At 36.4% G+C, this 26398-nt stretch overlaps 1 protein-coding gene across 6 annotated transcripts in view; it reads right to left on the reverse strand.

Annotated features, from left to right (window-relative positions):
• RALGAPB (Ral GTPase activating protein non-catalytic subunit beta) overlaps nt 1–26398 on the reverse strand; it is a 90993-nt gene that overhangs the window by 14817 nt on the left and 49778 nt on the right. For 4 of the 6 annotated variants that reach the window (XM_069063539.1, XM_069063542.1, XM_069063538.1 and 1 more), the window contains 11 exons: nt 24386–24450; nt 23366–23492; nt 21589–21722; nt 19510–19692; nt 18344–18495; nt 17036–17223; nt 15509–15615; nt 13270–13422; nt 12850–13059; nt 5640–5798; nt 563–728 (listed from right to left, as the gene is read on the reverse strand). In XM_069063539.1, the coding sequence (XP_068919640.1) occupies nt 563–728; nt 5640–5798; nt 12850–13059; nt 13270–13422; nt 15509–15615; nt 17036–17223; nt 18344–18495; nt 19510–19692; nt 21589–21722; nt 23366–23492; nt 24386–24450 (1644 nt within the window). The remainder of the gene's footprint in view (nt 1–562; nt 729–5639; nt 5799–12849; nt 13060–13269; nt 13423–15508; nt 15616–17035; nt 17224–18343; nt 18496–19509; nt 19693–21588; nt 21723–23365; nt 23493–24385; nt 24451–26398) is intronic. The other 2 variants (XM_069063540.1, XM_069063543.1) reach the window with 1 other exon arrangement.

A 26398-nucleotide genomic window follows, 5' to 3' on the forward strand; every position in this document is an offset into this window, starting at 1 on the left:
TCAACTCTTTTGGCCTTTTAAATTATAAAACCTATTTGTTAGGTTCTGAAACAACTTTCTCATATGATAACTAACTTCTAGTTAGTAGAACCTTTACTTCAGCAATAGGAGGGAGGTAAGGGGGCAAAGGTATCATCCATTGTCTTAATGGGAAAGGAGGAAAGAAGGGGAAGAAAGAGGAAAAGGAGTGAAGGATGGAAGGAAGGAGGAAGAAGGAAAAAGTGAAAGAAGGAAGGAAAGAAGATAGAGAAAGGGAGAGGAAGGAAGGGACCAGGCCATGGCAGGGGCCAGACTGCCATTTTGAAAGGTATGTGTGTACATGCTATATTCTCTTGTTTTTTATGCTTTCAGTAGCTAAGCACTGACAGTCTATTCTTGGTTCCATTTTCTTCCTAGATATCTTGAAAATTTAGTAAACTAAATTAAAATGTTTATGTAATTTAACTAACAGAAGTCAGGTAGAATAAAGGACAAAGGTATCATTGCTAAGTTTTAATTAAAAACAGCAATTTGCCTCAAAATCTTAATGTTTTTTTAGTTGAATAATATAATAAAGTTTTACCTTGTTCAGGTACATCAGTATCACTGTGAGTGTTAATAGACCAACTTGTTGAAACATGTCCCGTCCAACCAGGGTGCTTGCCTATATCCACTGACCAGCCAAGAGACAACAAAAATTCTAAGAAATGTGGCTGAACATTTTTGGAAGACTCAGCATTCTTCAGAATCTGAAACACATACAAGGAACAGAAATAATAATGGAAGAACAAATTAAATAAATCTGAATTTAAAAATAAAAAAATAAAGGGCAGCTAGGTGGGGCAGTGAATAGAGTACCAGCCCTGGAGTCAGGAGGACCTGAGCTCAAATCTGGCCTCAGACACTTAACACTTACTAGCTGTGTGACCTTGGGCAAGTCACTTAACACCAATTGCGCTGCCTTCTCCCCTCCAGAAAAAAAAGAGCACACAAAAAAATAATTTGATGACTTTTTAAAAGTGTTTGGTAACAAAGTTGATACCAGTTCATAACCATCTTAGTAAATGGTCCTAAATATCCTTTCTTAGTTCAAAGAGAAGAACAATTGTAAAGTAGCATGTGTTCTCATTCTGGAAACCCCTTCCCACAATATATATACTATGCAAACCAGGAGCAATACTAAGGTATTTTGCTTTTCTCATTGTCTTTAGCTGCCTCACATGCAAAGAGAGTGATCTGCTGACAAGATGGGGTAGTAAACTATTCATTTAGACTCACTTCAGGAGCTCTGATTGGCTCACAAGAATCAAGCAATCATTAATTCAGAACAAAAGGGAGGAAGGGTATCCTTTATGAGCTCTGGGTGAATATTAAAACTTGACTGGAGTGGCTATGTGGGGCAGCGAATAGAGCACCGGCAAACACTTATTAAATGCTTACTATGTACACAGTACTGTGTTATGAGCTAGAAAAGAAACAAAGTTTAGAAAACAATGCCTCCATCTTAGTTTTAAGATATCTCTGATTTGTCTATGTTAATTGTTGTCTTTCAGTTGTATCTGACTCTTTTTGGGGTTTTCTTGGCAAAGATACTGGAGTGGTTTGCCATTTCCTTCTCCAGCTCATTTTAAGAATAAGGACCTGAGGCAAACAAGGTGACTTGCTCAGGGTCATATATAGCTAGGAAGCATCTGAGGTCAGATTTGAATTCAGGAAGATGAGATTCCTGACTTCAGGCCCAGTGCTCTATTCACTGTGTCACCTATCTGTATCACTATGTTAATTAACAATCTATAAATAAGCACTGAGATGTTCTAGAAGGGCTGCATTTATAACATTTTATTTTTAACAATACTTAGGGAGTCAGAGTCAGGACAGGATCATAACCTAATGTCTCTGGAACTTAGAATACATTTCTCTCCTTACCTCTTCCCCTTGGAATTCTTAGCTTCCAAGTCCAGGTGCTCTGCTTGATCCATCCAGTTGTTAATGTTATATTTGCTTATCTATGTACATTTTGGAACCCTCAGTGCCTTGCACATACAAAGAGCTTAATAAATGTTTGCAACTGAATGACAACTCTTAGCATGTGTAAAAATATTACCTCACTACTGGGGTCTTGTAGCTGAATTCTTCCTATCAATGCCACAGAGCAATGAAAAAATACCCAAGAAAGACAGGTGATCAATTTATTTAAGTATCTCTATGGGGGGGTGGAATCAAGATGGCAGAATAGAAACAGGACTTCCGCATGGCTCCCGCTTCCACCTCCACCAATTTATGTAAAAAATGACTCTAAACAAACTTTGGAGCTACAGAACCCACAAAATGACAGAGAGAAGCTAACTTCCCACTGAAGAAAGCCCAGAAAGAAGGAGTCAGCTCAGTGCTCTGGGAGCCGAGCTCAGCGGCCCCCCCCCCCCCAAGGTTTTAGCCTCAGGGTGGCCACAACCAGCTGCTGGCCTGAGGGACTTCAGATCACCAGCAGCTGTGGCAGTTTCCAGAATAATCAATCCATAGATACTAAAGACAAAGTAAGAGGTCAGTGCAGTGTGGACTTTGGGAAGAGGGAATCTGGTCCGGGCTTTACCCCCTGGAGGGGGAAGAGGCTAAGGCACTGCGGCCATACAGCCGCCGCCATGTGACTGCTTCAGAGCTCCTGGCCTGCAGATTGTAGGGGGATAAAGAGACCAGTCTGAGGGGTAATCACACTTGCTTTAACCTGCTTGGAGATGGATCACTGTCTAGGGTAGAGGTCCTGGGGGGTGTGACCAGTTTGCCAGGGCGTGTGGAGGCTTCAGAGAGAGCACCCAACTAATAGCTCCAGCAGCTGAGAAAACCCCAGCAATTGGGACAAAGCTCCCCACTCTGGTAGCAGAGTTCTCCTGTGGCAAAAAGCTCAGAAGTCAAGTAATTGAGTGGCAACATGAGCAAGCAAAGGAAGCAAAGCAAGCACAGCAATCTGACATTAGACTCCTATTTTGGAGGAAAAAAAGGATGAAAGCATGGAACAGGAGGAAGACAACAAAGTCAGAACTCCTGCACCAAAAACTCCCAAGAAAATATGAACTGGTTACAGGCCATAGAGGAGCTTAAGAAGGATTTTGAAAACCAAATAAGAGAAGTGGAAGAAAAATTGGGAAGAGAAATGAGGATGATACAAGAAAATTATGAAATGAGAGTCAACAACCTGACTGAAGAAAATAACACCTTAAAAACAGACTAACAAATGGAAAAAGAGGCTCAAAAAGCCAATGAGGAGAAGAATGCCTTAAAAAGCTGAATTTGCCAGATGGAAAAAGAATCTCAAAAGCTCACTGAAGAGAATCATTCCTTCAGAATTACACTGGAGCAAATGGAAGCTAGTGACTTTATGAAAAATCAAGATACTATTAAACAGATCCAAACAAATGAAAAAATAGAAGGCAATGTAAAATATCTCATTGGAAAAACCATTGACCTGGAAAATAGATCCAGGATAATTAAAAAATTTTTGGACTACCTGAAAGCCCTGATCAAAAAAAGAACCCAGACATTATCCTTCAAAAAATTCTCAAGGAAAACTGCCCTGATGTTTTAGAGTCAGAGGGCGAAATAGAGGTTGAAAGAATCTACTGATCACCTCCTGAAAAAGATCCCAAAAAGAAAACTCCTAGGAATATTATAGCCAGGTTCTGGAGTTCCCAGATCAAGGAGAAAATATTACAAGCAGCCAGGAAGAAGCAATTTGAATATTGTGGAAACACAATCAGGATAACACAGGATCTGGCAGCTTCTACACTGAGGGATTGAAGGGCTTGGAATATGATATTCCGGAGGTCAAAGGAGCTGGGATTAAAACCAAAGCTACCCAGCAAAACTGAGTATCATGTTTCAGGGGAGAATATGTTCATTCAGTGGAATAGAGAACTTTTAAGCATTCTTGATGAAAAAAACAGAGTTGAATAGTAAATTAGACACTCAGATACAAGAAGCAAGAGGAGCATGAGAAGGTAAACAGGGAAAAGAAATCATAAGGAACTTGTCAAAGTTGAACTATTTACATTTCTACGTGGAAAAACAGTAATTGTAACTTATGAAAACTTTTCTCAGTATGAGAATAGAAATGTGTGTGTGTATATACATATACATGTATATGTATATATACACATATGTATATATGTACATATGTCTATATGGGAGGGTATATGGGCATATGAATATATATGTGAGCGTGTGTATGTATGTGTATAGGTATATATAGACAAAGGGCACAGGACCAAAAGAATAGGAAGGGATGATACTTAAAAGGTGAAATTAAGAGGTGAGAGAGGAATACAATGAGAGGAGATGGGGAGAAGCAGAATGGGGTAAATTATCCCATATAGAAGAGGCAAAGAAAAATTGTTATAATGGAGGGGAAGAACAGGAAGGCAAAAGGGAATGAGTCAACCTTATTCTCAATGAATTTGGCTTAGTGAGGAAATGACAGACACACTAAATAGGCTATATCACCCTACAGGAGAGTAGGAGGGAAGGGGATGAGAGGGGGGATGATGGAAGAGAGGGCAGGCCAGGGGGGGGAGGGAAGTTGGAAGCACCCACTTTTGAAAAGGAACAGGATCAAAGCAGAGAATAGAACAAGTGAGGGGTGGGATAGAATGGAGGGAAATACAGTCAGTCTTTCACAATATATCCACTATGCAAATGTTTTGCATAGCTACACATGTACAACCTATATTGAACTGCTTATCTTCCTAGTAAGGGTGGGTGACAAGGGAGAAAGGGAAAGAATTGGGAATTCAAAGTTTTAAAATCAAATGTTTAAAAACATATGTGTATATATATATAGATAGATAGATAATTATTATTATTTTACATGTAACTGGGAAATAAGATATACAGGCACTGGGGCACAGAGATCCACCATGATCTACTGGAAAGTCGGAGTGGGGATGGGGAAAAATATGGGAAAGAGCAAATTCAGGGAGGGGGTAGTCAGTGGGATCGCTGTTTTGGGGTGGTGGGTAGGGGAAAAATGGGGAGAAAATTTGTAACTCAAAATTTTGTGGAAATGAATGATGTAAATTAAAAAATAATAAATAAAGAGAAAAAAGTATCTCTATGAAGGCTTTTTAAATTGAAGGTTAATTTTAATTTAATTGGAATGACGATGGAGGTAAAATCCAAACCTAGTTACTTAAAAAAAAAAAAATCAGAAACATCTCATTAAAATGAGTGAACAGAGATGAAATGTACCTAACATTCATTAAACAATTACCATGTGCAAAACATTTCATTTTTTCTATTAAAAAAATCAAACACCTACTTTAGAATATAAACTCCTTGATAGCAGGGACTATTTCATTTTTGTATCTGAATTCCTAGCACCTAGTACTGTGACTGGCACATATCAGGTACTTAAAAATGCCTATTGATTTTTAATTTCAAAAATAGCCTATTTATATTTACTGTAAATAACCCACTTTTAACTATCACGTTCAAATTTCATATGGCAAGAAGAAAAAATGAGTACAGAAGATTTTGATACTAATAGTCTTAGTCTGTATTCCCTTAAAAAATTAAGGCCTATAGTATTTGGTAATAAGGTCTGATAAACACTTTTTTAAGGGTTAATAAAGATGGCAGAAAAAATATTGTGAAATATCCAGAACACCTACCTCTTGACTTGTTTTCTGACACGCTTTCATGTAGAAAATAAAAACTGTATCAAAAGGGCGACATGGTAATAGATCCAAATAGCCAATGTCATCAAAAAATCCAGATATTGTTGAGTCAAGTGCAATAAGGTGAGGAGGTAGACGACTATTTGCAGGTTCCTTTCCATCCAAAAACAAACAGAACAAAACAAACTATTTTAAATTTCTATTATCAATTAAAGAATTAGTGTAAGTAAAGAAGTTTAACATGTATTTTAAAATAAATCTCCTTTTAGTTATCAAACAGTTTGAAGACAGCACAGACTAAAAAGGATTCCCATTAAAAGATAATAATAATAGCTAGTATTTACATAGCACTTTAAGATTTGCAAAGTGCTTTAGAAATATCTCTTTATCCACACAACTCTAGCTACTTAAAAAAAAATCAGAGGGGCGGCTAGGTGGCGCAGTGAGTATAGTGCTGGCCCTGGAGTCAGGAGGACCTGAGTTTGGATGCGGCCTCAGACAGTTAACACTCACAAACAAAAAAACCTAGCTGTGTGACTTTGGGCAAGTTACTTAAACCCAATTGCCTTCCAAAAAGCAAAAAAAAGCAGAAACATCTCATTAAAATGCATGAACAGAGATGAAATGTACCTAACATTCATTAAACAATTACCAGTACAAAAAGCATTTCATAAAGGTAGGTGATATTATTATTATATGTTATGCTATTCTTCATCTTTACAGATTAAAGAAACTGAGCCAAAGAGTAAGTGACTTGCCCAGGTCACACAACTGCCAAGTGTCTGAGGCAGAATTTGAACTCAAGTTTTCCTGATTCAGGTCTAATGTCCTATCCATTGTAATTAACACCTAATTGTCTTAAAATGATATACTTATCTTAAAATGATATTCCTATTTATGTTATGGCTATAGATTGAAGGTCAGCTAATAGCCACAGTAAAGACAGAATACTCAGTATACCTCATACAAATGGCTGCCTAAGTATTTTATTCTAAAGGGAATTTTGCTTTAAAGTTGTGAATCTGAAATATCCTGAAATTTGCTGTATGTTTATATCTCACACATTACAACAGAGACCAAATAAACAGTCCAGTGCTAATGGTTTTAGCTTAAGTAAATTAGCATTTGAAATAATAATAATGATATACATTCATGAAGCACTTTTCTTACAATCACTCTGAGGTAAATCAGTATGTGATTCTCACTGAATAAATGAAGGCAGAACAGAGGCTTAGAGAGTATAGGTAGGTCTGCCCATGGTCACACAGGTAATGTTGGATTGGAAGCCTGGTCCAGTACCGCTTCCTAGGCTGATGAGAAACAGTAAACAATGATCTCTTTGTTGCATGCTCTAGCTAGAATTCAACTCTGAAAAAAACAAAACATCAAACTTATTCTGGTTATCTTTTGTTTTTACATTACTTTCACTTCTAAATACATCGCTCACTGATCTTCTATCAAGCCATCCCTTGTAATAAAGAATTTGGAAGACAGAAAAAAAGGAATTCCAGCAAAATCAAGCAAAATATATCATGAGCCAATTTTGATGGTGTAGGCCATATATAATTTGGTCTTTTAACTAAAAGAACTACATGTTCTCTTAGTAAGGTATTAATGTCTCCCTTGCTGTTTCAGAAAATCAATGGAGCTGCTGAAACTGATCTATCAGAACAGCTTTTAAACAAGGAGGAATATAAAAAGGTACAACGATTCTAGAATATTGCCACTCCCCCTTTTCCTTACCTATTTCATAATAGGTGGAAATGAAGGAACGCTTCTCAATAAACCAAAGTTTTGGACTAGCTCTATACCCTTTGAAGTTTAATTTTTACAATAGGTATAAAATATGAACTATTTCTGGGTATTTCAACTGAGCAGTGGTCTTCAAAGTATATTAAGAATCCATGGCTTGCTAATTATTAATGTGAAGTACTTAGCACAGTGCCTGTCCCAGAATAGGCAGTTAATAAATGCTTATCCCCTTCCTTTCTTTTCCCCTAGTGTCACGGAATATAAATGACAGAGTTCACAAGATGGATTCTATGTGGATGGCTAAATTCTCAAATTACATTAATTCACATATGACAACACACTAATTGTACTGATCCCTGTTGTTTAATTGTTTCAGTCACGTCCAACTCTTTTTAACCCCATTTGGGGTTTTCTTACAAAGATAGTAGAGTGGTTGGCTATTTCCTTCTCCAGCTCATTTTACAGATGAGGAAACTGATACAAAAAGGGTTAAGTGATTTGCTCAGGGTCACACAACTAGTGTCTGAGGCCAGACTCAGGAAAATGAGTCTTCTTGACTATAGGTCCAGTACTCTATTCAGTGTGCCACCTAGATGCCCATTTGATCCCTGGAAGACCATAAATTTTCTTCTATGAAATTTGGAGAAACACAAGAATAACCTATCTAAACTCACTGGCTAAAACATAAAAAATGTATACTGCCTAAACTATAACTTGCAATCAGCTGAGCAGTGCATTAATGAACTGAGCCCAAGATGGAGTAGGTGATGGGGATACAGATAGACTGAATTTAGAAACCATATACTGCCTTCAGTGAGTCTAAACTCCTCAGTATAGCAAAAGTACACCAATAATTCCACAGTGGCTCCATATATGGTTAACAAATCATAGAATATCATGCTTGTAGAAGAATAAAATTATAAGCATTGCGAAGGCTACAGCATATCACTAGCGATAATGTTCAAGCTATTAGTGAGATAAAAGGCATTGTGGACATGCATAAGCACAAAAAGAGGTGGACTGGTCAAACAACAACAAAAGATGAGATAGGCAGCCTAAGTAGTACATGGATTACCAAGATATCAAAAGAACAGAAGGCAGGTCTCTCGTTGTTGGGTGGACCACCACAGAATCTCAGTAAAGAAATAGACAAGAATACTGCAGAGTGAAAAAGATCTGATTTGCACTGGTGGAAGGGGTACCCAGACAAGTAAAATCACAGATCCACTAAATGTCAAGTAAGACCCCCTGGTGATCCATGAAATGGACCAAATTAAACTTCAAAGTCCAAACAGGTCTGAGAGAAAATGATAAGACAGTTATGACTCTGAGCATCCTATGCTTGAGAGAAATAAGCCATTTTCAAACTACTGCTACTGACATCTCTTCCAGCTTTTGGTTTAGGGCTAAGGTAAGGAGGCTGCATATATGCCCAAGGACGGAAAAGTAGAAGGAGAGTGCCAACGAGAACTGATCTTGCTCTTTTCTCCCCAATAGTCCTAACCTTGTAATAGACGATCTTGACTCCAAATGTCTAAAAATTCTAAAATTAATAGAATTGTCTTGCTTTTGTTCTTCTCTTGGATCACTGCCTCGTGGTGACAGGGCTTGCATAGCTTAATGAAACTATGAGCTATGCTGTGCAGGGCTACCCAAGACAGACAGGTCATAGTGGAAAGTTCTGACAAAAGGTGATCCATTACAGAAGGAAATGGCAAATCACTCTAGTATCTTTGCCAAAAAACCTACAATGAAAAAATGATAACAGATATGACAATGGAAGATGAGCCCCTCAGGTCGGCAGGTGTCCAATGTACCACTAGGGACAAAGTACAAGAAGCTCCAGAAATAATGAAGTAGCTGGGCCAAAGCCTAAAGCAAGCTCAGCTGTGGGTATGTCTGGTGATGAAAGGAAAGTCAAATCTAAAAAGATCAATATTGCATAGTAACCTGAATAATAAGACCTATGAACTAAGGTAAGCTGGATGTGGTCAAACAGGATATGGAAAGTTTTTTAAAATGTTGACATCTTAGGTGTCAGTGAAGTGAAATGAATGGGAACGAATAAATTTAATTCATTATGTATATTACTGTGGACAAGAATCCCTTAGAAGAAATAGAAAAGCCCCGGTAGTCAACAAAAGGGTGAGAAAAGCAGTACTGGCACATAATCTTAAAAATGACAGAATAATATCTATTTGAATCCAAGGCAAACTGTTCAATATCACTGTAATACAAATCTATATTCCAACCACTGATGCCAAAGAGGCCAAAGCTGTCCAATTCTATGAAGACCCACAACATCATCTAGAAATAACACCCCCCAAAAAGATGTCACATTCATCATAAAGAATTGAAGTGCTAAAGAAGAAAATCGAAAGACTTTGTTTGACTTAGAAATTCAACATTAAGCAGGGCAGAAACCTAATAAGAGTTTTGTCAAGATGACTTGCTAGTCACAGGAAACATTTTTTTAAACAACTCATAAGGCAACGCTACACATGGACATCACTAAAGGGTGATCAGACTGATTATATACTTTGCAACCACAGGTGAAGAAACTATACAGTTATTTAAAACAAGACCTGGAAATAACTGTGGTTCAGATCACGTATTTTTTTATTGCAAAATTCAGACTTAAATTCAAGAAAGACTATATAGGTATGACCTAAATAATATCCCTTATGAATATGAAGTAGAGGTGATGAATATATTTAAGGGATTAGATCTGATACAGCGCCCAAAGAACTATGGACAAAGGTTCACAATATTATACAGGAGGCCAAAACAAAAAACACTGCAAAGAAAAAGAAGTGTAAGAAAGCAAAATGGCTGTCTGAAAAGGCTTTATACACAGCTGAGAAAAGAAGGAAAGTGAAAAGTAAAGGAGAAAGGGAAAAATATACCCAACTGGATGCAGAATTTCATAGAACAATAAGGAAAGAAGAAAATTTTCTTAAATAAACAATGCAAACTAATGGAAGAAAACAAGAAATCTCTTCAAGAAAATGAGAGATATCAAGGGAACATTTCATGTAAAAAAGAGTATGATAAAAGACAAAAATGCTAGGGATTTAACAGAGGTGGCAAGAATATACAGAAGAATCAAAAGACATTAACGCGACTAAAATCCACAATGGTGTGGTTACTGATCTACAGCCATACGTCCTGGAGAATGAAGATCACTAACAATGAGGCTAGAGGAGGTGATGGAATTCCAACAGTTATTTAAAATCCTAAAACATGATGCTATTAAAACACTACACTCAATATGCCAGCTAATTTGGAAAACACAACAATGACCACTTGATTGGAAAAGATCAGTTTTTGTCCCAATCCTAAAAAATGTCAATGCCAAAAAATGTTCAAATTACCAAACAATTGTGCACATTTCACATGCCAGCAGGAGTCTGCCACCTAGGCTTCAATAACATGTGAATGAAGAATCACCAGAAGTACAGGCTGGTTTTCGAAGAGGCAGAGGAATTAGAGACCAAACTGTCAAAATTCACTGGATTAAGGAGAAAGCAAGAAAAACATCTACTTCTTCACTGACTACACTAAAGTCTTTGACTGTGAATCACAACAAAACGTGGCAAGTTCTCAAAGAGGTGGGAGTACCAGATCATCTTATTTGTCTCCTGAGGAACCTGTATGTGGGCCAAGAAGCAACAGTTAGAACTGAACTTTGAACAACTGATTGGTTTAAGACTGGAAAAGGAATGTGACAAGGTTGTACAATGTTATCTTATTTAACTTATATTCATGATACATCATGCCAAATGGTTGAATCAAAAGCTGGAATTAAGGTTGCGAGGAGAATATCAACAATCTCAGATATACAGATGATATCACCCTGTTGGCAGAAAGTGAAGAACTAAGAAGCCTTTTGATGAGGGTGAAAGAAAATAATGTAAAAACTAGCTTGAAGCTTAGCATTATGAAAATGAAACTAAGATCATGGTAACTGATCCCAACACTTCCTGGCAAAGAGAGGGAGAAGAAATGGAAGCAGTATCAGATTTTATATTCTTGGGCTCGAAGACCATTGAAGATGGTGACTGCAGCCATGAAATTAAAAGATTTCCTCCTTGGAAGGAAAGCTATGATAGCAAATCTGGACAGAATACTAAAAAGCAGAGATATCACCTTGCTGACAACGGTCTGTATAATCAAAGCCAGGGTTTTTCCAGTAGTAATGTATAGCTGTGAGAGTTGGACTATAAGGAAAACTGAGTGCCACAGAACTGACACTTTTGAATGTGGTGCTGGAGAAGATTTTTAGAGTCCCTTTAAACAATAAGATCAAATCAGTCAATATTTAAAGAAATTAATTCAGCCTATTCATTGGAAGGGCAAATACTGAAGCTGAAGCTTAAATATTTTGACCACATAATGAGAAGATAGGACTCACTGAAAAAGACCTTGATGTTGGGAAAGACTAAAGGCAAAAGGAGAAGGTGATGGCAGGGGATGAGATGGATAAATAGTGTCATGAAAGCAATGAACATGAGCTGGACAGACTTTAGGAGATAGTGAGGATAGATGGGTCTGACAAGCTATGCCCCACAGGGTCACAAAGAATCAGACACAAATGAACACCTGAAAAATAACAACTTGCTTTTATTGTGTTGTGTAAAATGGCAAATATAAGGATAATCTTTTAGATGAATTTTTTGGTATAGTCTAAAGCAGAGGTGTCCTTTGGGCCCCAAGTGGCCCACAATTTCCTAAGTGTGGTCCAAACCAGATTGAAATGCAATTGGAAAATATTTAACAAAATAAAAAAATATAAGAAAACATAAATGTCACATTTTAAAAGTAACTCAGTAAGTAGTCAGTCTGCAGGAATCCTTATATATGGATTAGTGGTTCCTGTTCTCTATTTAAGTTTGACACCACCAAACCATACATCTTAAACACCATCTTGCACAGGCTACTTGTAATAGCTGTTGATACTTATATAAAGAGGTTTTGTGGGGACGGAAATGAATTACTATGGTACTTAAAAAAAAAATCTAGATTTCAATTATCCCAGCAGTATTTATGGTTCATTACTAGGAACACTTGAGAGTTAGAGGTATTAGGGAACTCAAGAAAATATATTTGAATGTATATGCAAAATGAATCATCTTGGGAAAGGAAATGAAAACTGTAATTTAAGTATGAATATATATGCATGAAGGCACCTATAGAATGAGTCACCTCAAGGCTTTCACACATGGAATGAATCATATGTGCAGATAATAAAAATGCCAATGGCATGTAAGTTTTCCCACTTCACCCTAGACCATTGAATGAAATCCTTCTAGGACCTCAAAGAAAAAAAATAAGATTAACTGTGCCACTTCTAAACAACACATTGTGTTTATGTGTCATAATTACTTATATTTCTAGTATCTAACACACACACGTACAAGATCACTTGCACATAAAAATGTGCCAGAATTACCTTTAATGCCTCTAATGACAAAAACCCAAAGTGTGAAAGAAAAAGGCGTGCTGTTTGGAATTCCTGGGCAGGAGGTGGGGGTTTACAGTCAGTAACTGGATCAGGGAAACTTTTCTTTCGCCACTCCTCTTCACTTTGCTGTTCTATGGATATTTCATAAGTGATCTGCTGGGCCATGCCATTCCTCAATTTTTCATGTCTCTCTTCTAGCTGAAATGCATTAAAGACATATTTGCATGGTATGACTAAAAATAATGTGAAGTCTATATTCAATATAAAATTTAAAATACTTACTAATTCTGTAATTAAAATTAAATTTAAAAAATTCAAGCAGTACAGTGCATAGCATACTATTGAACAAGTATTCCAGGATGCTGACATGCACAAGAAATAAACAACAGTTAGGAACTAGTATCTTACTTCCTCATTTACGATTTCATGCAAGTCAGGAATGCTCAGATCTGCTTTTACAAAAGGAATTTTGTCCACCTCTTCAGGAAATGGTCGATGCTTCACTGTGTATTTAATTCCAACATCATTTTTAGGAAGTGGACGAGGTTCTGGCACAAAAAGCTGTAAAAATGAAGCAAAGCAATTTATATGGTCTAAGCAACCATTTAAAATACATAATGCAATACAGAAGCCAAAGTCCTACCATTCTGCAAGAAGCCTTTCCTGATTCCCCCTTAATTCTAGTACTTTCCCTCTAATGATTATTTCCACTTTATCCCGTATTTAATTTGTTTGTTCAGAATTATTTGCATGTTGACTCTTCCATTACACAGTAGGGATTGTTTACCCCTTTCAGCCTTACTCCCCACCAAACTCTTGAAGAAAGAGCTATAGAATAATAATAAAACACTTGGGAAAGGAATGAAGTAATGAAGGCCTTTTATCCCTTAATTCATTTTTCCTCTCCCCATTACCTGCTGTAACATAAAGCCTGTAGAAATGGCCTTATGCTAAGACAGATACTGGGCCTAGGAATGATGGCTATGATGGCAAAGAAAGTATAACATTAGAGAACAGGGACAAGGTTTTCATCTTCTATAAGAGAAGCTTTTGGAAACATGGCATTTTTGTCTTTCCTATCATTTTTTTGCTGGATGCTAGGATTTACATTATCTTATCTGCGCCTCATAACAAAACTGTGAAATAGGTAGTATAAGTATTACTATTCCAATTTTACATATAAGCAAACTAAGAATCAGAAATTAAATGAATGTGATAAATATATATTCTTATTTTCTAGGAGAAATCTAGGTTTGATTGGGTACAAATGTCCAAACATATTATCGTCAAGATCAAAAAGATTTTGGTTTTATATGCCTTTTGTTCTGCTGAAGAATCCTGCAAAGTAGGCTTACCACTATGAACAACTTTAATGCTAAACTGCCAAAAGTTTTTAATAAATAAATTTTGATGCTAAAGCATCAGTGACTGACAACAGTATATATTGTCCTGTCCTGGGGTGGGGTTGTGTGAGTGTGAATGTGAATGTGTGTGTGTGCACACGTGCGCTCTGTGGGTAAATCTAAACCTCTAAGGAAGTTTTCAGAGTATTAAAGATAGCTGGAATGGTATTAAACAACAATGCATGTTTGAACAATACAGAGCCTGATTCTCTGATGGTACAATTCACACCTGAAATATTGTGGGCATTTCTAGAAGCTGCATTAACTCTAAGAAAACAAATATCATTTAGTGACTTGCTTCTTTAGAATTATGTAGTGATTGAGAGACTTCAAAATATTGCAACAAGATATAGAATATGAGACTGTGGGCTGAATGTAATGGCACCAAGGGAATAGTGGTAGTGCGTCCCAGGCAATGAAAAAGAAATTTCTTATTGAAAAGGAAACAAAGTTCAAGGTGTTAAACTACTTTTTAGACAAGCTACTACTCATACATGTTTCTTTCAATTTTAATGAAGTCACAGGCTCACAGGATCTTAGAAATTATCTAATCCAACTCCTTCATTGAGAGGCAGCTGGTGTTGTAGATAAGGCTCTGGGCTTGGAGCCAGGAAAACCCGAGCTCAAATCTAGCCTCAGATACTTCCTAGCTATCTGACCCTGGGCAAGTCACTTAATCCCTGTCTGCCTCAGTTTCCGCAACTGTAAAATGCAGATAATGACAGCACCTACTTCACATGATTGTTTTAAGGATCAAATGAGGTAATATTTGTAAAGCAGTTAGCATACCTTGGCACATCGCAGGAGCTTAATAAATGTTTGTTCCCCTTGCCCTTAACTTTAAAGACAAAGAAAAACTTAAAACATAGAGAGAAAAGTAATTTGCCCAAGATCACACAGTTGGTAAATGGCAGAGCTAGGATTTGAACCAGGTTGACTAATTTCAAATTCAGTGTTCTTTCCACTAGACCACACTATCTCTTCAACACTGCATACATGGTATTTACATATACAGTCTATTATCAAATACAAAAAGGTAATAAAGTAACTTCACATAAGCTGTAAAAAATTTTGTTATATTAACAGAGTGTATTCCATAAAACTTCAAAAAACAAAACCAACAGTATTTTAAACTTTTTTTGAAATTTGGTGATTTTATTTTTGTGGCAATGTTATTTAATCTATAAAGAAAAATGCACCAACTCTTCCCTCCCTGTTATTTCCCTCTGAGGTCTGACAGATACCTTCTGATTTGCTTTTGCCCCTCTTGGTAAAAGGGACAGCTGCTGCGCCCAAGCAAGTCTTCCAGACATTCCACGGACCAAAACAGTGACAGATGGAAAAAAGTCATCTGTAAGAGGTTTAGAAAGACAATTTAGAACTCAGACACAATTGTAATTTTTAAAAATTAAAATCTTTATAAGCTATGGAAACAAACCAAATATTAACTGGTAACTATATCTTTTTGCAATTTATGATTCTCATAATCATTCATGCCAAAGTAAATATTTACCAACTACCAATATCACCCACTTTTCTTATCACTTCAAGGAAAAAATACTAACTCACTTCTGATTCACAGCCAAGCTGTGTTATCTCCATTCAATGCACACTGAATCCTTCTCTTGCATGGTAGTCCTGAGCCTTGTGATCCTAGTACACTCTGAATTTGTCTTTTTACCATCTATCCCCCATCAAAATCTCTTAGCAAAGGAAGGTTTATGATAACTGTTAGATTTGTTATAAATTAACTGATACCAAAACATTTATAATGTTTGATCAATTTAATTTATAACGACTCATAATGGCTAAATATGCTTTCCTACCCTGTATATTAGGCCTGAACAACCTGCTGCCACCTACCACTTATGGCCCTTAGGCTACTTACAGTCCTCTGGCACTTGCAACAAGCCAAAGGACTTCAAGAAGACTTCAAAAAATGTAGAAGAAAACATCCTTTGTATGAAGAGGAAATCCTCTGACTTGCCACAAGCAGCCTGGGCTGTAAGTAGTCCTTGGGCAGCAGGTTGTGCAGGCCTATTGTAGATCCATCACCATTTACACTGTGCTCAATGGTGTCACTGATCTTCCAATATCCTAATAGGCTCTTGTCATCAGTGAAGAAAAGGGAAGATAAATGTTTTGAGATGTCTGTACCAAGAAGAGAGGGATTTCGATTGTGGTTCAGATCACATGACTAAACAAATCTGTGAAGGAGATGGCTCAGAACCGAATACAATGGAGGAGCTGCATGACAACTAGTTTATGAAATTTTAATTTACTTAAAGATCAAGCACTGACTCCTCAGGGAAAAACCATGGGAGAACAATTTTAAAGGAAGGAAAAGATATGATCTAGCATATCAATAAAGGACTTGTACATGCTTTATTTCCTCTCAGTATTCTCCAGTACATGATTTCTGCAGAGGTTGCCAGCAGGTCCTACAAAGATTCAAAGGAATCCAAAATGAATAGTCTGCTTGCTAGTGGAATGAAGTCTTTACTCTTTATCGTACCAAGACTTCAGTGTTTTCTGTTGTACTGTTATATCTCAACTTCTCCATGTGGCAAGCTGCTAGTGGTATCTGTCAAAAACTTGCCCAAAGTTCACATACTTCTGACCAGCAAGCACCTTTCCCTTAAGTACCAGGCCTATTTTGTACTGTCTTGAGGACCTATGCTCACATTCCCCCAAATAATCCTTCCAAAAGCAAAATACCTTAGAAATTCCCATCAAGGAAGTCTTACAAATTCAGTATAAAAGCCACTTACTCTGTTCATTCCCTAGGGGTTGCTCCAGCATTGCAAGGATGACACTATTATCCAGGACAAAGTATCGGAAACTGTGTCTGTTTACAGTAGGCAGCCTAGAGCATTTAATCAAAGTAGTTTCATTCACCAGGCTACAAGAAGAGGCAGGACCACTGGGTGAAGGGAATGCACCAAGTAACTGCATGATGCTGCAGGGTACAGAAGAGAGTTCAGTTAACAATTCCCAAAAGCATGCACTGTTAGCCTACTTTAGTCATCAGTGATCACCATTTCCATGTAGTCATTCTTAGATCCTTAAGACTGTTTACCTGAACTTCTGCTGTGCTTGTTATCATTTTTCATTACTTCCATACTGCACTTTGAATTAGTTATTTATATATGCATCTTATTCCCTACTAGGCTGTAAATAACTTCAGGGAAGGGACCATGTTTGACTTTCTATTTCTTATAGCACTTAGCATAGTCACTTATGCATATTATGGTTTCAACAGTTATCTGTTAAAACAGAATTGCCTATGCCACAAAATTTGGCCCTTGATCATATATTGTTTTATATTATTCTATGTTTATTTTGTGTAGGTATTATAAATTCCTGGAAAGCAAAAATTAAATTGGTTTCCTTGTTACCCCACTCAGTGCACAGTGCTAGCAGCACTGAGGTACAAAATAAACAAACAAATTTGATGATTGATTTAAACTTGCAAAGTCAAGTTCAAGAGAAGCACAGAATAGGAAGAACACAGGATAAGAGAGACATCAGGAGACCCAAGTTTTTGTCTCCATCCTACCACTAATTTAGCAATATATAAAAACTTGGCCTCAGTTCTGTCATCTGTAAAATAAAAGAGGCTGGTCTAAGTGATCTCATGGGTCCCTTCTACACATTAAAAAATCTATGATTCTAATAAACTTTCTTTTATTATCAAATCCTCAAAAGTTAATTCACTTGCAACATTTATTCAGTTTGAAGACTTATTTTTGCTGAGCTTCCACTTAAATTTAAGTAGTTCTTTTTATTTACTATGAAAGTCAGTTTTAAGGAGATTGATCTTATATTACTCAGCAAAGAAGCAGAAAAGCAATGTTATCTGTCAGTCTCTGAATTTTTCATTTCTTAGCTCAATGGCACAAGGTATATACCTTGCAAGATAGAAATAAACTATAAATCTTCCTCATTTTCAAGTTGGAGAATACAAAGCACACAGCAGTTAGCTAAGTCATATAATGCTTCACAACCAGTGAAGAGGATGAGAGAACTTACAACTATCAAACTACTGGGTCATAATCCCTAACTAACAGCTTCCATACCATGTAAGGGTAGCTTCAGCTGCATCCTTTACCCTCATAGACGCAGGGTTTGGCTCCTTATCTCCTTTGTACTTGACCTCTTGTTCGCTACTCCTGGACTTGCTTCCCGAGATACCCAATTCCACGATCTCTAGTACCTCTTTTAAGCAATCCTAAAGGTGAAGAAAAGAAGACTTGTTAAATTCTTCAAGAGAAACTAAATGTGAATGTTCATTTTTCTTAGATGGTCAAAGAATGGATGATTACTGAAAAGAAGTTCAATTCAATTATGATATTTTGCAACTATGTAGAGTTTAGGGTGAGGGCAGAAGATGAATGAAGTCAGAACATATTTTCCACAGATATATTTGTATAAACTTTCTTTTAAAATACGGTGGCTGTCATATAAATCTGTTCCAACATTTCTTAACTACGAAGTTGTGAGGGGCACACCAACAATCCTGCTAGTAATAGGATAGTCAGGACAATGATAAGGAACCAAAAGAGAAGCTTAAATTATTCCGTGTATGGACAAGCAGTTTCTTGTATCTTTGCTTAGAAGAACGCATGGAAAATGGAAATATTTTCTATTATGCCACTTTCTTTTTCGTAAAATACTTTAGAAATCTTTAAACAGAAAGAATTCTGAAAGTTCTACTATTAAAACAAGATGTCTTTCCCCTCTCACACATCGTCTGTTAATAGCAGGGTGGTTGTTCTCTACATAGCATTAGATTAGTTCTTCCCTTTAAAAAAAAGAACGAATCCCATCACCATACCAAAATGTTCAAATGCTAGCTTAATGCTTCTCTATTCATTTGTCACTGATTTCACAACCTAAGTGGCAATTTACCTATGGAATTAAATGATTTGTCATTGATATAGACTACTAGCTAATATGACAGGAAGTTTCCAACTTTCTGAAAATAAACTTTAGAGCTTTTCATAAACTGAGTTAAAAAATTAACCAAGGTCTCATATATCAACATGTTAACAGTCTCATTAGTTAACACATTTCTTTGTCCCAACTAATTACAGGCCACACTGTACCTGCAAGACATATAAGAAGGATTAGAGTTACATTGATAGCCAATATATACTTAAGTACAATTTTTAAAATAGACAAAGTCATGTTTTAATTAAGGAATTTTTCCTGCTTGACAGGCAACCAAACCTAATACTCTCACCTTTTCATCAAGCATGTCAGGATGTTCTGTCAGCCAGACACAAAGACACTGAAAAGCTGCAACAATCATGGAGTGAAGATCTCTGGAGTGAAGTGGGGCTGGCCGACTACACTGGTACACGATGTAACCACACACTGAGCTAATTGCTCTCTTTTGGTCTGCTGAGTCGACTGCCACCTTCACCTAAGGATATTTAGATTAGGAAAGTTATAATGAGTTGATATCAGTTTTATATCTATGATAAATAGCTTGTATTCAATATCAATTAAGTATTAGGGTACTATAGAATACCTTGCTTTTCTACATACCTAAGATGGAGAAAAGCCTAAGATATCACTAAAAATATATATGCTAGAAGGGGTGATAATACACTTCATGAATGTGAGGCTATAAAACATCTTTCAGAATTGTTTTTCAGCTCCCTAAAATGACATCTTGTATCTAAATAAGAAGGAGTAGCCACAAATTCAATCTGCCATGTCTTTATTTTAGACACTCCTTTGTGGACCTGAGGTCTGTGGACAGTTTAAAAAACCCCAGTACTGATGCATCCATGTGTCAAGTCTCACTGCACAGCCACCCTATTGCTAAAGCAGAGATGTCAAACTGGAGATACTAATTAACCAAATTAAAATATACAGTAATCAGGAAATGTTGAACAAAATAAAAAATAAATACAACATAGATAATGTTAAAGTAAAATTTTCTAAGTCAATATGTGGCTGTAGGGATCTGTTTCTATTTGAGTTTGACACCGCTGTTGTAGAAAACAAAATTCTTAGCTTGGAACTCTGTGCTCAAAGCTCTGTGAAATCTGCCTTGAGCAACCTTTCCAGATTTCTCTCAGTTCTCCTCTTCACCTGCTGTATTCCCCAGCCAAACTAGTTCAGAATGTACTCCTCCATCTCTGCGTAGTATTTCTCTTCCTTCAAGGCCCAGCTCAGGTGCTATTCCTCCATGATGCCTTCCCTGGTTGCCTTAACTAGAAGCAAACTTTCCCTCCTTCTGTCATTCTACTATGTCCTTTCCTGTACAAATCACATTCTACAAATCAACTTGTAATGAATTTGATGTGTTGTGTTGTGGAGGTGACTCTATACTCTCAAATGCAGAGAGTAAAGTGGCAGGACCACAATTTAAAAAGGTTTAGTGTAAGGGACTATTGTCAGAGCTTATGCCTACTGTCCTAGGTTCATTTGGAGAGGTTCATCATCAAATCTGCTGAAAGCTGATGAATTTCTTGGCCACAGAAATCCTGGAAGACTATTTACTAATTTATAGAGTGGTTACCATAGGTGGCACAGTGGATAAAGTGCCTGGCCTAGAGTCAAACAGATTCGTCTTCCTGAGTTCAAATATGACCACAGACACTTATTAGGACTGTGACTCTGAACAAGTGACTTAACCCTCTTTGCCTCAGTTTCCTCATCTGTAAAATGATATAGAGAAGGAAGTTGCAAACTACTCCATTATCTTTGCCATGAAAACCCCAAATAAGGTTACAAAGAGTTGGACAAGACTGAAATGATACAACAAATACCATCTGAAATAATGAAATATCCACATTGATAAAATTATATATTCTTGAAGATTTCCAACTTCAGGTTTTTTTGGGGGGGTATATTTCATACTTCCTACAAGATTATTAGCTCCTTAAAAACAAAGATCATGTCATTTTTCTCTTTTTGGGGGGAAGAGGGAAGCAATTGGGGTTAAATGACTTACCCAGGGTCATACGGCTAGTGAGTGTTGTATCTGATGGATCATGTCATTTTTCAACTTGCTATTCTCAGATTCAACCTGACACACTATTTGGTATATTAAAAGGCATTGAGTTAAATTTGATGAGTGTTCTCTATACATGTATATATACATATATAAAGATTTAAATATATGTCTGTCATCTTACTGTTTTCATTGGTCCTAATGTAAGAAAGATATTATAGATTCCTTTTTATAGGTTTGTTTTAATTCGCTTTTAATTATAGTCGATGTAAAAATATAGCCAACTCTTGAACTTCTATACAACAGATAGTTAAAATGTAACTATGCTAAGCTAAAATCACAGTATTTCCTCACCTTTGCCAGTCCAGAAAGAAGCTCTAATGCAGCCAATGATATGCTCATGTCCTGACGCCACTGAGAATTGAGTCTTTGGGTTACAAGGTGAATGCTGCGAATCAGGAGTCCAGCAGCTGTATCTGTATTAAGAGCTAGGATATAACCCCAATGCCACATACCACAGGGAGGGAAAACAACTAAGCATTAGTAACAATAAGCAAAGCATTCCCTTAGGCACAAACCAAAGCAGCCACAATAAGCACCTGGACAATGAATTTAGCGATTTACATGTAGGCTGATTAATCAGCACACCACACTAATATGTTAATTCATTTGAATCCGAGCAGCTTCTAACATCAGAGCAGAATTCTATCAAGTTGATCTAAGTGGAATTTTGATATTTAAACATTCTTTAGAAAGACTTTGAACCTTAAAATATTGTTAGCTAACAGGTCTTAGTTTCATTTTTAAAAAAGCATAGTGAAAATTGTGATAGGCTTCTCAAGCAAAATTTTTTTTGATCCTCTGTGTACTGAACTATGGAGTTTAAGTTTTTAGTGCATCCACATATGGTGGAAATCATCCCTGGCAGCTATTACCCATTGCCTTTAAGGTTTATGGAAAATATTATATGCAATACTCTTAGCTAATTTAAAAAATTTTACTATCCAAAACTCTATTGCTTAATGTAAGAAAATTAACATCCCAACCCCCTGTGTTTTATTTGACTGCCAATTCTAAAAGTAAAAAAAAAAAAAGCAGTATTTTGGTAATGCAAAATTAGGAGACTATGAAACTGAATTCATAAATGAAACTTGTGGGACATTATACCTGTCAATCCTACTGGGAAGAGGGCAGTGACAACAGAAAAAGGAATGGTCATTAAAGAGAGACATATATGCAGCACACTAACACAAATCTGGATTTCTTAGCGAAACTTTTTGCAACATTACAAGCAGAACTTACTAACAGTTCATCAAAATGCTGAAACAGACTAGTCACTTCACACATGCCTATTGGGACACATACAGTAAAAAAAAAAACTGCTTCAATATAAAAATCATATTTATATTCTCTTAAACATTACCTTACTGATTGCTAGGGTACCCAGAACCCATATATATAATGAATAGTGTAAGAAATCCTTTAAACAACACATATTAGTGAATTCAATGATTAATCAAATGTGCATTTGAAAAACACATAAAAGAGATTTTACACATGACATACCCAAGGTTAGTTTATTGGGAAATGAGTTTAGGTCAGATACACAGTTAGTTTAATTCAAAATAAAAAGATGCTAAACTCACACATAAGTAAATAAATCAACCTTGGATTAACATCTACTTTGTAAATATAATGTCTTTCTACATAAAATACCTAAAGGCACATAAAGTTACAAAACCCATCAAAAACAATACTCTTAAGTCAAGATATTCAGTAAAATGATTTATTAAGTAGGTCATTGGCAAGTGCCATATTTTATATTCATGAATGAAATAACTTCCTAACCTTATACTGTAGTACATAAGTGGTTTTAAACATGAGGGTGTTTTCAGAGTGGTACAGTAATTGAAAGAAATATAAGTTATATGAAATGAATACAAAACAATGTAGCTGAATTCAAAATACTTTAGTCTTTTTAACCTAGATTAATATCTAGAGGACAAGTACTGTTCTCCCAGTTTCCCATTTTCAAATATGTAAAAATTAATTTAAAAAATTACTAAATAAAACTTCCATAACAATGCTATTCTTAGAATGCTTTAAAATTTCAAAGAAATAGACAACATACCATAATCTCTTAGAAGAGCCTGGGCAGGTCTTTCACTGTCTGGGGTAGTAGGTTCTGTGCTTCCTCCACTTGCTGAACTAATGCCACTATTAGTTCGACTATGACTTTTCAGGTTTTCTTCACCATTCTAGCCAAATTGAAGATGATTTAAATACAGAAATACCACTGACATTTGGGGGCAATGAAATGCAATATATGAATAAGCAGGTAAACTCAGTATCAGATAGTTATAATCTACATGGGTAGCCTATTTTTACTAATGACATGAACAAAAAGCTGACTGCTAATACAGGAGACCTCATTTACCTTATTTATAGATTCATATATTGGGAGCAAGGAGTACAGGGGGTAGAAAGCAGGGCAGGACTGACTTCTGACAGCCTGTTTTCACTAAAATTTCCATGCCATAGAAATTATACCAGATATGCAACTAGAGATCCTGGGTTTCAAATGCTGGCTCTGCCATTGATTAGTTGGTGTGACACAGGTGATTCAGGACTTCTCTGCACCTCCATTCCTCAACAGTACAACAAGAAGACTGGACTTGATATCTCTGAGGTCCAGCTCTAAATCAATGATTCAGTTCAAGGCAAGGGTTTGTTTACTATCACTACCAGTCTCCCCAACAAAGCTCCTAAATAACAAATGAATAGAGCTATGTCACCAATGATAAACACCAGAATACCAGTGTTTTCATGACCAAGATCAACTCCAGGACTGGTGGTGGTGAAGGGATATGTTATGAATGACATTTCATTTCTAAAAAACTTATAGTAATTAGCCGAGCAAAACAATGTCAGTTGAGTCATCACTTAGGTCATAAAAATAGCCTCTTTGTAAGGCATCATATTTTCTAATGGCTGACTTTAAAACAGTAAAAAAGTAAGCCTCTACTTAACCAATGAAAAGGAAGTTCTCAATGGTCCAAATGTGTCTTTAAAATCACAACTGAACACATTTTATGAACTAACTTAAATTCTTTGACAAAATACCAGGCACAAAGGTATTAATGCTTCTTACCATTTCCATCTGACAGCCAATGGCTTCTAAAAGTGCTGAATCTTGAACAATATTTAACATTGCACCTATAACAAATTAAGAAAGCATTTTATGTAGGATATATGGCAAGAGTTTTTCTAATATTGAAATGGATAAAGAATCACTTAGGAAAATTGAACAGGATCTGTTATGGACACATGAATTTTGTTTTTGCTGAGGATTATGAAGACCATTTCTTAAAAACTGACTAAGAATGTGACTGACTGTTATTAGAAAGACTGGCAAAAGGATATAATCAAAAGGCAAGAATAGTACATGCATTTTCTAAGCCACTGAAAATAAAGGGAATTTCACAGTTGGAATTTTATTTTATTTAAGAAGATTAACAAAATAAATATCAGGTTCAGAAATATTAGGGTACTACATGGTTTTTAAGGTCAAATGTAATGAAGTTATTTTTAAACAGAACTTAGCATTCTTTTTAAACATTTCAATAATGCAATAAAAAAAATGGGGACAAAACACCAGCAGAGGCCCAATACTTTAAGAAGTGACTTAAGTCACTGTATCTTATTTCTTCATATATGTCTGAAGGTCAAGGTTTGGGGCATAGGTCTTCCTCAATCTCAATAAGGATTTCAAATGCAGCCTTCTTTCTACCATACCAGTAGAAAAGGGATTAGATAGACTTATTCTCTATGGCTTTAGATAGCAAGTCTAGGAAAATGGGAATAAGTTACAGAAGGGCTCATTTTAGTCTTCAACAATGAAGTAAGTAGCCTCATAAAGCAGTGAATTCTCCACCACTGAAGGTATTCATGCTAAGGCTGAGTAACTATAATAGGGATAATGTAAATGGAGGTTGTGGGGGAGAAATGTTTGGACTAATTTAATCTCTAAGATTCCAATTCTAACAGTCCTCTGTTTCCATGAATTCCTAAATAACACTAATAGCAAAACTGAAAGCAGCTACTAAAGCTGTGTAAAGTGTGTGTGTGTAAAGTGGAGGGAGTAGGGGAAGGAATAGGGACTCTAAACTTACTATTAAAAATGCTACAGGAGTGAGAGGACAGAAAACACAGTCAGTGCTCAACTTTAAAACAACTTTTGGAGACACATACCCATTCTTACAGAAGCAAGGGTCTGTATGGTACACAACTCTAGGGGTGAGCTGAACCCATTTGAGGTGAGTTACCTCCCCCCCCCCAATCCCAAGTCTAACTACTGGACTGTAGGCAGAGCAATGAAGAAATGTTGGCAGCTAGAAGAGAGTAGAAACAATATTCTGGAGCAATCTTTAAATTACAAAGGTAAAAAAGCACAGAGGGAGAAAAAAAAATAAAAAACTGACCAAGAAAATATTCCAAAGCATGCCAAAATGAACAGGAGCATAGGGATCATATGAAAAGAAGTTAATGGATAAGCTCCTTATCCATTTCTGTCAATGGCACTTGAAGTCTCCTATATTATAAATCTTGGCACTCTCTCGCTCTTACATTTATTTCTCTCAAATCCCCAAAGTCCCATTTATTCTACTTCATTAATGTCTCTAAATTCTGTCCCCTCTTTTCTAATTCCACCATCATACTGTGCCAAAAGCCTTCATTATTACCCATCTGGACTATTATCACAAACTCCTTCTAGATCTTTCTACTCTCACTCACTCCTAAACTAATCTATCCCACATACTAGAGTAAGTTTTTTTCATGACTCAATCTGGACATATTACACTTTGGTTCAAAGCCTTATTACCTACCAAGTAAATTTCAAATTCCTCAGCCCTCCAGAAGGCCTTAAGGCCCTCCATAATTTGCTACCACTCAGTTTTTCTAATCCTGTTCTCCAACCATACTTCCCTCCCCAGCTGTACTCTGTACAAAATTTGTCTCCTTGAATTTTCCCAACTGTGCCTTTGTTCATATTATTCCCTATGCCAGAATATCCTTCCTTTCCTTCTTTGTCTACTGAAAGACTACCTATGTTTTAGAGCACAGGTCCATAAAATCTTCTTCATGACCCCTCTTTTAACATCAG

Source organism: Petaurus breviceps, unplaced genomic scaffold (assembly GCF_028583685.1).
Source record: "Petaurus breviceps papuanus isolate PSGF00001 unplaced genomic scaffold, PetGlider_PUasm1.0 90591, whole genome shotgun sequence".
NCBI classification, from domain to species: domain Eukaryota; kingdom Metazoa; phylum Chordata; class Mammalia; order Diprotodontia; family Petauridae; genus Petaurus; species Petaurus breviceps.